Genomic DNA, 13,984 nt, shown 5'->3' on the forward strand with positions numbered 1-13,984 from the left:
TTGCCAGAAAATAAAGTATGTCAGAACTACCTCCAAGAGCTGGGGTGTGTGGGCCTCTTTATATAGGCTGCCTCATTTGGAGTGTGTCATTAGCTTTCTTCACATTGGTGAAATTGAAATGCTTTCTCAAGTTACTGTTAATGCCACAGAAAGAAAAAGTAAATTTCTTCTATATTGATTTTTTTCAAATACATGAGCATGGCATGCATGATCCATATATATTTTGTTTCAATTAAAACTAAGAATAAGCTGGGTATTGATGGCACACGCCTTTAATCCCAGAACTCGGGAGGCAGAGGCAGGCAGATCTCTGTGAGTTCGAGGCCAGACTGGTCTCCAGAGTGAGTGCCAGGATAGGCTCCAAAGCTACACAGAGAAACCCTGTCTCGAAAAAAACCAAAAAACAAACAAACAAACAAAAAAACCCAAAACAAAAAACAAAACAAAACAAACCACCACCAACAAAAAAAAAAACCACAAAAAAAAACCAAGAATAAAGCTACCTTCATATAACATACTATATAATCTACTTTACATATAATAACCATATTTGTTACACTAGTAAATGATTTGGTACCAAATAAAGATTTTTATACTCAAAGCAATTGTGCTTAGAGGTACAACATTTTTTTAGGGACCCATGATGAAAGAACCTAAATGTGTTGTTCCATTGGCAGGCAGTGCCCATGCTGTGGTCTTAATACATCACAGAGGTGACAAGGCTGACACATCCTCCAAGTCAGTCACTCCTAATGTCCTGTTCATCTACTTTTCATTTGATTTCAAAGTGAAGTACTAGATTTATGGTGTTTGCAGGATCAGCTCAACCAACGTAACTAATGAAAGCTTGAGCATTTGACTCTTTTCCATTTTAAAAAAGTGAGAAATTACCAGAGAAAAAAAATCAATGATTCCCCCCAACTCTCATTTACCCTTCCTTGAACAGTGGATGAAGGGCCTGTCCTCCCAGCATGAGGTTTTATGATGCTATGTCTATAGCATTGGTTGCTCATGAGGTCTCTTGGGGGATGAAGTGAAGGCATACGAGTGAGAAGCAGGTGTGAGACAGTTACATGTGCTGTCAAAACAGACTAGTCCAGGGCTCACAGGTGGGATTCATCACTTGAGAGTGACTGCACAATGAGTTGAGAACTCTAATAAAGAAACACAACTCAAATATTCTGGGAAATCATCTCTTAGGAAATGTCTAAATCTCGAATGAGAAATGGGATACTAGCACATTAGTGTTAGGGTTGGGAACTATTTTAGGATCATCTTTTTTTTTAACCATTCATTTGGGAAATTATAAAGCATTTTTATCAGTGTTAAATAAATACATCTAGAAATTTCCACAAGTAAACTCTTGACCCTTCTTTTTTGGCAAGAGGACTAGGGACAATATGAAATACATCATCAACTTTGTTCATTACATGCTTTGTTTGGTGGTATTTCCCCTGCTCTTAGAGTGGTTTCCAATTTTTTTTAAATAATTTGTGTGAACTATATGTTTTTGTTTAGTTATCTTGCCTTCCCAAAGCATTAAAAATTCACTACTAGTATTTTGAATTGAGCATTAAAATGTAGTCTTACTATTATTATAATTCTTTGCAAAAAAAAATTTTTAAAACTAGAAAGTAGTCAAGAAACAAGTCAATATCTCTCTTTGTCCTTCTGAGAGACTCAAAAATGAAGCAATAAATCTAACTCTAACTTGTTTGGATGGAAGTTTCCAAGCCTTCATGACTTTCTGCCTTATAGGCTCAGCTCAATAACATACACAAACGGAAGGTGCTCTCCACTCCAGCTCTCCACACATAGTACTTTTTCTGGGGGTCAATAGGGCATACAGCTGTAAAAGAAGTCTTATGAACAAAGTTCAAAAGGGGGGTGGTGGTGGTGTTATATTTTAAGACTCTCTTCTGATCTAAACAATAAATAACTCAGCCATCTCAGTATTTTCATAACAAAATGGTAAGTATACCTGTAACTGCTAAATATCCAAAGTCAACAAGAAGCCCCTAAAGATTAGTGAAGCACATCTTTGAATGTATCTACAGGGACATTTCCAGAAAAGGTTAAGCAAGGGTGGGAAGATCAGGCATGAATATGAATACATCATCCCTTAGGCTCTTGGCCCAGATGGAATAAAAGGAGAAAGCTTCTACTGTATTCTGTTTCTTTCCTTCCCTGCCAGAGATGAGCCATCCTACTGTGCCACACTGTCCCTGGCATGATAAACTGAAATCTCTGAAACCATAAGCCAAAATAAATTATTTCACATTTTTTCTCAGGTATTTGTCATAGTGATAAAAAAATGATCAACACCAGACCACAAGGCTGGTTATCAAAAACTAAGAAAGGGTATCATAAAAGACATTGTAGATATCCCCAGTGAGTCAATAGTGCAGACGCTGCTCCAATTTATAATTACTTGAGTAACACAGTGGTTTAAGAGATGGCCCTAGCTTAGACCCGGACTCTTCTCTAGTCCACAAAATGGAACATTTACCTTAAAGAGGAATCTGATACTCAACACATTTCTTCTTCCGGGAGGACCTGGCAAAGATGATCTCCCCCCAGACACTCTAAGCTTGTGTATCAAGGCATTCACCGCATTATATAAGAATGGGTGTTACCCAATATAAATATTGAACTGTCAATGATAAAACACCACTTGTGAAGAATACTGTGAATTTGTTACCTAGAATAGGTTAAGGAAGAGCTTACCTCTTATCACTTATTTGTATTCTAGTCCAATACAAAGGCTTCATGGGACAGCTGGGCTCAATGGCTGGTTTACGAGGACACTGGCTAGAAGAAGAGCTGAGTCCAAAGGACAGTCCAGGAGGAGGTGGGGGTGCAAGTCCTGGGGGAGGAGGAGGGGGAGGTGGAGGAGGACCTCCACTGTTAGGAAGAGCCAGGACATTGGGAAGTGGTGGGGGGGGAGGAGGTGGGGGAGGCCCAGCACTTGGAGGCAGGGGAGGCGGTGGAGGAGGTGGAGGAGGTGGTGGTGGTGGCCCAGCACTCACAGGTGATATGGGTGGTGCTGGTGGCAAAGGTCCAGGTCCAGTGGGGAGAGGTGGAGGGGGAGGAATGGGAGGGGGAGCAAGAGGTGGTGTGGGAGGTGGAGGTGATATCTTCTGTTGACTAGATGAGCTGCCCTCCACTGTCTCAAGTGGGGCATGGATGTCTTTGCTGTCTTTTGTGGGAGAGAGCTGGGCTAATGATATATTCAACTTCTTGGGCACTATCTGGTTGCTTCTAGTTGTCTTGCTTTCACTTTCACAGGGCTTGAGGAATGTCTCTCTGTCTGTCTGGATGCACACATTTCTGAAGGCCTTTGGGGGACAGTCATCCTCAGTGGAGATGCATGCGTCTCTCATCTCTTCGCATCCTCCCCCCCAGCGGTGGTCTAACTGTTGCTTGAGATTTTCAATGGTTTCTTCAAGTCTTGCTGTTATTAATGCATGCTCACCCCGGATATGAAATGTCTTAAGTTCAAACTGAGCCTGCAAGGAAAAAAAAATCAATGGAAAGTTTGTTTAATGATAACAAAACCCTAAAAAGCATTCAATAGTACCATGAATGTGTGAATGTGCCCTTTAAAGCAGTGGTTCTCAGCCTTCCTAATGCTGCAACCCTTTAATAAAGTTCTTCGTGCTGTATTGACACCCAACAATAAAATTATTTTCATTGCAACTTCATAACCTGTAATTTGGCTACTGTTACGAATTGCAATGTAAATATTTTTGGAGATAGAGACGTGTCAAAGGGTTCACGACACACAGGTTGGGTACCACTGTCTTCAAGAATGGCCCACATAATGCAGAGAAATGGAGACATTTGTTCAAGAATCCAAAAAGTTACAAATCTTCATTTCAGAATTTTCCAGACATCTATACATCTAGGGGCTATTGGGTAATTTCACCCTGTCTGAGCTTATGGGAGACTACTGCCATGAGGTAAAGTTTAGAGCAAATAAGAACTTCCACTCAATTTTAATATCAAATGCACAGGAAATTAATTTAATAGAGGTTAGGACAAGGTTGACCGTATCTTTTATAGCTTTTGGTGTGGACTGAGAAAAAGTGTGGGGGTGGGGGAGGCTGTCCAGAGCTTGTCCAGCGCCGGTGTGGGGCTCTGTTATCTAAGTTAGTTCTTTAGTCTCCCCATCCACCCTCCACTGAGCACTACTGCAGAAACACGAGGCAAGGGGAAGAGCAATGACACTTTTATTGTCTGACTGTTTTTTAAGTTTCCAGATGAAAGCTGACCAGTGTCACTATTTGGGTCTATTTCTCACTGCTGGCCCTCATCCAGATTATTAGCTCCACCGATGACATCAGTGGAATACTGTCTCTATTTCTGTACCCCAGCAATGAGCACAGCATTGGAAAGGAAGATGGATAAAATTGAGGAAACAGTCATACACACACTCTCTGTCTCAAGAGTCTTGCTTAATGGCTAAATCAAGTCTTTTTTTTTTTTTTTTTTTTTTGCTGTAACCTCATCGCACAGATACCTAGAATAACAGCTACAACAATAACATGGTATAATCCTTTACATTAAATTGTTAAAGAAATGTGTTTCATGACCTAGTCAGCAGGTTAAAAAAAAGGAGAGGTTTTCTACCTTTTAAACTATTTTTTACTAGGTTCAAATTTTCCCAATATTGATTCTGACAAATCAATCCACAAACAGCAGGAGAACTCAGAGACAAAAATTTCTGATTGATAATCTTCCCATTCTTAAACATGGTAGGCCCGGGGAAACTGAGAAAGAAGCAGAGATATCAGGGCACTAAAATGAGTAGCACAGTGGATGGGTTAAGAGCCTGAGTCTGGATTCACACTGTCTATTCCATGTCTAAACTTGGCTGCTCTCTAGGTGTGTGGCATTACTCTAGCTGTTTCCTCAGTTGTAAAGTGGGGGTAACGGTGAGCCATTTCCTTTCGTTTGCTTTTTCGTGAAAAATGAGTTGCTTCATGTAAATCAGGAAACTTCCATTGGTGTTAATAATGATAACACTAGAATAAGAGGTTCATAAATTCTTATTCTTTGATTGTTTTCAAATAACATCTCTAGTGATGAAGGCATAAAAAAGGAAAAGGTGAAGCCATCAATATAAACAATATACTACAAATTCAAAAGTATGCTCAATTTTAAAGTACCTACAAGCAACTTGAAGTTTCATACAACTGCGTTAAAGTTACCTTTGTTTCAGCATCATTCCAGATTCTTCATTTCTCTCTCCACCTCTCCTACATCCTACTGAGATTCCTACAGGAATTATGCACCAACATTTTATTTTAATTTCCGTGACTACTTTATTTTTGCCACTACAAAATAACTATGTTGGTGTTCCTCAGTAAACCTATTTTCTTTTATTATTATTATTATTATTATTATTATTATTATTATTATTATTATTCTCCATTTTTATTTAAATTAGAAACAAGATTGTTTTACATGTCAATCCCAGTTCCCTCTCCCTCCCCTATCCCCCAACTAACACCCTATCTATCACATATCCTTTTTCTCCCCAGGGAGGGTGAGGCCTTCCATAGGGGATCTTCAGAGTCTGTCATATCCTTTGGGATAGGGCCTAGGCCCACCCTCATGTGTCTTGGCTCAGGAAGTATCCCTCTATGTGGAATGGGCTCCCAAAGTCCATTCCTATGCTAAAGATAAGTACTGATCTACTACAAGAGGCCCCATAGATTCCCAAGGCCTCCTCACTGACATCCACGTTCATGGGGTCTGGATCAGTCCCATGCTGGTTTCCTAGCTATCAGTCTGGGGACCAAGAGCTCCCCCTAGTTCATGTCAGCTGTTTCTGTGGAGTAAACAAGTTTTTCTATTGCTTTGTATTGACAAGTATTGCTAAGTCAGTCAGTACTGACCAGTCAAGAAACGACTTAAGACTTCAACTCTTACAAATACGAAGACAAGCATTCTCTGAAGAAATTTCCATTTATAAGATAATTGATCGACATCTGTAAGTATAGGCCTGGGACCCACCTCTCAACCAAATCTGGTGACATGTGCTCTTAAGTATTGTTTTGGAAGCTGAGTTTACTGGGTGATCTTACTGAAGTAGGCAGAAGACAAACAGGACAAACTCTCTATTATAGTTTCCTTGTAAGAAAACTGGGGATAATAGCAGGATCCACTTTCTAGAGGAGCCATGATGGGTAGATGAGTCCCCATTTGTAAAATCAGGTATTGAGGAGCATTTAGAATGAAGGACTGTGTAAGTCCTCTACCATTGCTGCTGCCTTTTATAATGCCAGTCACACCAGAGACCAACGACCACACCTGTGTGTTGTGAGCTCACTACCCATGATTCCTAGTGCAATGTTCTAATCTATCCTGCTCCATGCATCAAGAGTATCCTTTAAACCCCTCCAGCTGTCATGTCAGGCTTTTCCTCACCCACCTCTTTTCCTTCACAGCAGAGCTGTCAACCAATGTTTGCTGAGTCCACTTTCTCATCTATTTACTTGTAGCCAAATTACAGTTGGCTTCTGTCCACTGTTCTATGAGAACTCTTGGGATTTAGTCGGCATTTTTCAGTGGATTTCCCCTGTCTTCTCTATTTGTGTTGACTACAGCTGGTGTCATGAAACTGAACTTCCGTAGAATCCTAATTCTAACCCATGCTCTTCCCATCCAGGTATTTTTCCTCCTACCTCTCTGCCCTCTCCAGTCAGCCCTGGACTCCTTTCCCTTCATTGCTCAGATGTTGATCTGCAAAGCATCTTTGTGCCATTCTTTTCCTCATGTTGTACTTTCTCTATATAACGTTTTCTCTATTCATATGACAAATGAAATTACGCAATGATATATATGGGGGCCCTTGTTGTCACTCAGTTTCTGATTTGGTCCTTTGTTTTCATCCATGCCACGTAAGCATTTAGCTCCCCCCCCCTTTTTTTTTTTTTAAAAAAAATTAGGATGGTGGTTAAAAATCTACCTGATTTTATTTGCTTGTTTTATGTTTTGTTTTAAAGTTCGATTTAGCCAACTCTGATTCCAGGAAGATTTCACTCAGAAACAAATTCTTGTATTTTATTCCTCAAGACCCCTTCAACACTTAGCTACTACTTACAGACCTGAATGGAAAAATTAGCACAGATCGCTGCATTGGTGGCTTTTCTGCCTCATTTGTGTACTTTGGAATCCCATCCCCTGCTAAGTAAGATGTGCCATGGATTCCAGGTTCTTGCCTCTCCCAGAATCATGCTCTTTTATGAAAATATTGTCCTCTCTGGACTCCTTTTCTTTGCAACAAACACTCAAGGAAAGATTACCAAGAGCTGATTGATGAGTGTAGATTCCATAAGTGGATTCTATATAAATTGTACTCATTGGCATGGGGGATGGATAAATAAGAAGGCAAACAATGGATTCTCAGGCATTCCACACCAATATGCTGAGGTTATGATGAGAAATCCTACTGATCACTAAGATTTAATGCTCACCCCTTATCTACAAATAAAAACTTAACTTATGTCCATCACTACCCAATAATCCCTCTGCCTCAGTAGAAATTTTCCCACTAATTATTTCAAATGTATCTGGTTGTATTATCTACTAGCATCTCAGGTCCAAGCACATCAGAAAATGATCTTTTTGGAATGCTTTTTTTTTTAAAAAAACTCTATTTTTACTCTCCTTCCTACTTCTCTGTAATGCTGTTTTCCCTTCTTTGTCTAGGCTCATTTCTAGAGAGACAGAGAAATGATTTTGTGACTGGAGTTCAGAACAGAACTTTGCTTGATAATCATCTACTTATTCTAAGATAATCTTTCTCCGGGATCCTGATTCTCTTTATGAACCACCAAGGCCATGCCTCAGAAGCCCCAGCTACAAATAAAACTAAATAAATGGGATACAGTGCTTCTATAACTTGTGCAATCTCCTATACTTGAACAGTGAACCCACAAGAGTCTATTAACTAATACCTATTCCCTTCAAACTCACAACCATCAACAAGGAAATTCAATTAATTCATGCTGCTTTCTTTCTTCAACATTATTTCTATTGGTCCAGGGAATGGTTCTCAAGTTGCTCCATATCAGAGCTCTCTGGAGAGCTTTGTAGAAGATACTGATCAGGTCCATTCCTGCAGACTTTCCCTTGTACCAATGGTATTAAAATTCCCTAAGAGGTTTTGCTGGGATCCAGAGCAGAAGGCAGTAAGTAACTCTTATTCATCTCTATTCTGATTTAACACATCAGCAGAGATAATATGATACCATGATACCAGGGCTTTCTTATAGCCTTTCCTAATTCTGATATATCCCAGTAAAGAGGGCATTTCTTCATTATCCATGTTGAAAGAATAGTAATTTCACCCGGCAGACATTAAATTCTTTACATGATAGTTGTTATTCATGCAAACTTGGTCTCTGCCAATTTTCTTTAGACACTTCCGTAAGTTGCACTTGAATGCATGATCACTCTCACATACCAGTTACTTACATGCTGCCTCATCAACATCTTCCATTTGTCACTGAAAGCCCCGGGAAAAACTCAAGCTCGGCTGAACTTTTCTTGGTTCTTCTAGACACAAATTTTCCATTGTCTGCATTGCCAAAGAACTTTCTAGGTTCAAATTGTGTGATAGTCATTTATGATTATCTTCTTTGAAAATCTAAAGGCTCCAGGCAGCTGGGAACCACACCTTATGCATGTTCCAGAACATTACATAGCATTTGGCTAGTTAAGTATCCACAAATGCTAAGTTGAGTTGAATTGACTGATTGATTCACCTTTCAGTATGAAGTCTTCCTTGAGTCTCTTCACTACCCATCCATCTATAAACAAAGCTTCAAAAAATAAGCATGAGGTTCTCTTTGTGTTTATGGAAGTCCTATACACAGCATAAACTGCAATACCTCAGAGCTGTCAGTTATCAGCCATCACATACAGATTGATGCAGACTTTTTTTTTTTAATGCATCCCTCCTCCTCCAGAGCCCTCCTCTTTTCCTAACCTTTTTGGGTCTATGGACTGTAGCTTGGTTATCATTTACTTAACGGCTAATATCCACTTATAAGTAAATACAGACCATTCACATATAAGTAAAGACATACCGTGTATGTCTTTCAAGTCTGGGCTACTTCACTCAGGATGATTTTTTTCTAGTTCCACCTATTTGCATGCAAATTTTGTGATGTCATTTTTTTTAACAGTGAGTAATATAATACTCCCTTATGCAAATGTACCGCATTTTCTTTATCCATTCTTCAGTTGAGGAATATCTAAGCTGTTTCCACTTTCTGGCTATTATGAATAAAGGTGCAATGAACATATTTGAGCAAGTGAAATGTGGTAGGATAGGGTGTCCTTTGGCTATAGCTGGGTCTTGAGGTAGATCGATTGCTAATTTTCTTAGGAAATGTCATATTGATTTCTATAGTGACTGTACAAGTTTGCATTCCCTTATGCAATGGAGGAGTGTACCCCTTGCTCCACATCCTCTCCAGCATGAACTGTGACTTGTGTTATTGATCTTAGCCCTTCTGACAGGTGTAAGATGAAATCTCAAAGTAGTTTTGATTTGTATTTCCTTGGTGGCTAAGGATACAGAACATTTCTTTAGGGGTTTCTCAGTCATTTGAGTATCCTCTATTGAGAGTTCTATGCTTGTATTTATACCCCAACTTTAAATTGGATTATATGGTTTCTTAGTATTTAGTTTCTTGAGTTCTTTATATATTTTGAATGTTAGTCCTCTATTGGATGCAGAATTGGTAAAAGTCTCTTCCCATTCCATAAGCTGCCTCTTTGTCCGATTGACTGTATATTTTGCTTTACAGAAGCTTTTCAGTTTCATGAGATTCCATTTATTAATTGTCAATTTCTGGGTCTGTGTTATTGGTGTTCTGTTCAGAAAGTCTTCTATGTCAGTGTGTTCAAGGCTGTTCCCCTCATTCCCTTCTATCAGGTTCAGTGCATCTAGTTTTATGTTTGGGTCTTTGATCCACTTGGACTTGAGTTTTGTGCAGGGTGATAAAGTTGTATCTATTTGCATTATACATGCAGATATCCAGTTTGGCCAGGACCATTTGTTGAAGATGCTATCTTTTTTCCATTGTGTACTTCTGGTATCTTTATCAAAAATCAGGTATCCAATAGGTGTTTGGATTTATGCCTGGGAGTAATTCTACTCCATCTATACACATATCATTTTCATGCCAATATCATGCTGTTTTTATTATTATAGGTAGCTCTTTAGTCAACCTGAAATTGGGGATGATAATAACTCCAGAAGTTCTTTTATAATTCAGGATTCTTTTAGCTATGCAGGGCTTTTTGTTTCTCTCCATTTAATTTGATGTTGGTTATGGCTTTGTTGTAATTTGCCTACAACAAAGGATATGTCCCTTGTATCCCTAATCTCTCCAGGACTTTTATCATGAAGAGATGTTAGATTTTGTCAAAGGCCTTTTCCTCCATCTAAAGAGATGATCTAGTTCAGTTTGTTTATATAGTGGATTACATTTACTGATTGTCCTTTATTGTATTATCCCTGCATCTTGGGTATGAAGCCTACTTGATCATAGTGGATAATCTCTTGGATTTGGTTTGTAAATAGTTTATTGAGTACTTTTGTATCTATGTTCATAAGGGAAATTATTTCATCATTTTCTTTCTTTGTTCAGTCTTTATATGGTTTGGGTATGAGGGTAACTGTGATCTCATGAAATGAATTGGGCACTGTTCCTTCAGTTTCTACTTTCTGGAATAATTTAAGGAATATTGGCATTAACTCTTTGAAAGTCTGGTCGAATTCTGTGCTGAAACCATTTGGCCCTGGGCTTTGCTTCTCTCTCTCTCTCCTCTCACTCACTCTCTCTCTCTCTCTCTCTCTCTCTCTCTCTCTCTCTCTCTCTCTCCTTTCCTTCCTTTCATTCTTTCTTTTTTTGTTGTTGTTGGGAGACTTTTGATGACTGCTTCTATTTCCTTATTTCCTTAGGGTTATAAGTCTATTTAAATTGTCTGATTTTTATTTGACTTTGATAACTGATACCTATTGAAAAAACTATCTATTTCTTTTATATTTTCCAATTTTGTAGAGTACAGGTTTTTAAAGTATATCCTTACAATTTGCTGGATTTCCTTAGTGTCTCTTGTTGTGTCCCCTATTTTGTTACAGATTTTGTTAATTTGGAAATTCTTTCTCTATCTTTTAGTTAGTTTGAATAAGGGTTTTTCTATCTTGTTGATTTTCTCAAAGAACCAGCTCTTTGTTATATTGAGTGTTTGTTTTGCCCTCTTTGTTGCTTTTTTGTTGTTGTTGCTAATGAGTTCAATCCTTAGTTTGATCATTTCTTATTATCTACTCCTCTTAGGTACTCGTACTTCTTTTTGTTTTAGAGTTTTCACATTTGTTGTTTAGTTGCTAGTATGAGATCTCCCCATTTTTTTTTCAGTATACTCACTTGTACTATGAGCTTTCCTCTTAGCCTTGCTTTCATCATGTCTTGGTAAGTTTTAAGTATCCTGTGTATTCATTTTCACTGAATTCTAGAAAGTCTTTAATTTCTTTCTTATTTCTTCCTTGACACAGTAGTAATTCAGCAGAGAGTTTTTCAGTGTCCATACATTTGTAAGCTTTCTGTTGTTTCTATTGTTGATATCCAGATTTAATCCATGGTGGTCCCATAGGATGCAGGAAGTTATTTCAATTTTCTTGTATCTGTTGAGACTGACTTTGTTACCAAGCATCTGGTAAATTTTGGAGAAAATTCCATGAGATGCTGAGAAGGGATATTCTTTTGTGTTTGGGTGAAATTTCTGTAAATATCTGTTAGATTTGGTTTAGCTCCAGTATTTTCTCTGTTTAGTTTTTGTCTAGATGACCTGTTCACTGATTGGGTATTGAAGTGGGGTATTGAAGTCTCCCACTATTAGTGGAGGGTCAATATGTGATTTAAGCTGTAGTAGTGTTTCTTTAACAAACATGGGTGCCCTTGCATTTGGGGCACAGATGTTAAGGATTGAAAAATCACCTTGGCGAATCTTCCTTCCTTCCTTCCTTCCTTCCTTCCTTCCTTCCTTCCTTCCTTTCTTTCTTTGTTTGCTTTGTTTTTTTTTAAAAATTGTTTTTATTTTTCAAGACAGGGTTTCTCTGTACCTCTGGTTGTCCTGGAACTCACTTTGTAGACCAGGCTGGCCTCAAACTCATTGAGATCCACCTGTCTCTGCCTCCCAAGTGCTGGGGATTAAAGGCATGTGCTACCACTGCCCGGATGGGATGTTTCTTTTGATGAGTATGAAGTATCCTTCTCTACCTCTTTTGATTAGTTTTGGTTTGAAGTCTGTTTTGTTAGATATTAAAATGGCTACACCAGCTTACTTTATAAGTCCATCTGCTTGGTATATTTTTCTCCAACTCTTTACCCAATATCTATCCTTGATATTGAGGTATGTTTCTTGGATGCAGCAGATGGACAGATCCTGATTTTTGCATCCATTCTGTTAGTCTGTGTCTTTAATATTGAAAGATTTCAATGATCAATGATTGTTGATTCCAATTATTTTGTTAGTGGTGGTGGTGGCAGTGTGTGTGTGTGTGTGTGTGTGTGTGTGTGTGTGTGTGTGTGTGTGTGTGTGTGTGTTTCCCTTCTTTTGTTTTTGCTGGTGTGAGATTATCTATTTCCTGTGTTTTCATGAGTGCAGTTAACCTCCTTAAATTGGAGTTTTCCTTCTAGCACCTTCAGGAGTGCTGGATTTGTAGATAAATACTGTTTATATTTGACCTTATTATGAAATATTTTGTTTTCTCCATCTATGGTGACTGAATGTTTTGCTGGATATAGTATCTGAGTGGTATCTGTGGTCTCTTAAGAGTCTGCAGCACATCTGACTTTTAGAGTCTCTTTAGAGTCTTCACCTACTAACTTAGAGTCTCCATTGAGAAGTCAGGTGTAATTCTTACAGTTCTGCCTTTAAGCATTATTTGATCTTTTTCTCTTGCAGCTTGTTCTGTATGTTTAATGTTTTGATTATTGTGTGGCAAGGGCACTTTATTTTCTGGCCCATTAGATGTGGTGTTTTATAAGCTTCTTGTATCTTCACAGGCATCTCTGCTTTTAGGTTAGGAAAATTTTCTTCTATGATTTTGTTGAAAATATTTTCTAGGCCTTTGAGTTGGAAGTAGTCTCCTTCCTCTATTCCTATTATTCTTAGGTTCTGTCTATACATAATGTCCCAAATTTCTTGGATGTTTTATGTCTGTAATTGTTTAGATTTAACATTTTCCTTGACTGGTATATCTATTTCTTCTATCATATCTTCAACGACTGAGATTCTCTCTTCCAGTTCTTGTATGTTTGCATCTGTAGTTCCTATCCACTTACCTAGATTTTCCATTTCCAGAATTCTCTTGGTTGTGTTTTCTTTATTGCTGCTATTTCCATTTCAGTTTTATTCATTTCCTCCAACTGTTTGTACTTTCCTGGATTTCTTTAAGGGGTTTATTAATATCCTCTCTTTACAAAAAAACCTCTATCATCTTAATGTAGGTGTTTTTAGGTCTTTTTCTTGTGATTTAGCTATGTTGGAATATTCAGGGCCATCTGTGGCAGGATATCTGGGAAATAGTGAAGACATACTGTCCTGGCTGTTTTGACTGTATTTTTATGCTGGTGTCTAGACATCTATGTTTTGGTGTTGATTTTTAGGTGGTTAGGAGGGGATGGTCTGTGGGTTCCACAGAAGCATGGTGGCAGGTAGGCTGTATCTACAGATGAACCTGAGGGATGGGGTCTACTGGGGGAATAGAGAGAGCAGAAAAGTTCTTCAAGAAGGTTATGTGGTCTTCTGGCAGGTGTGGCCTATGGTTGAGCAATGGGTATCTCTGATACAGACTCTTAACAGACCATTGACATCACTTCTTATCTGTTTCCTACCTACTTTTTTTTGGCTTGGTAAATTCAGTTTTTAAAATTAATGCATTTCTCAAAGTTAT

At 38.4% G+C, this 13,984-nt stretch overlaps 1 protein-coding gene across 4 annotated transcripts in view; it reads right to left on the reverse strand.

Annotated features, from left to right (window-relative positions):
* The window catches only part of Fmn1 (formin 1), a 343,529-nt gene that overhangs the window by 180,877 nt on the left and 148,668 nt on the right, over positions 1–13,984 (reverse strand). For all 4 annotated transcript variants that reach the window (XM_035446230.1, XM_027422271.2, XM_027422272.2 and 1 more), the window contains one exon: positions 2,728–3,509. In XM_035446230.1, the coding sequence (XP_035302121.1) occupies positions 2,728–3,509 (782 nt within the window). The remainder of the gene's footprint in view (positions 1–2,727; positions 3,510–13,984) is intronic.

The sequence above is a fragment of the Cricetulus griseus genome, chromosome 6 (genome assembly GCF_003668045.3).
Source record: "Cricetulus griseus strain 17A/GY chromosome 6, alternate assembly CriGri-PICRH-1.0, whole genome shotgun sequence".
NCBI classification, from domain to species: domain Eukaryota; kingdom Metazoa; phylum Chordata; class Mammalia; order Rodentia; family Cricetidae; genus Cricetulus; species Cricetulus griseus.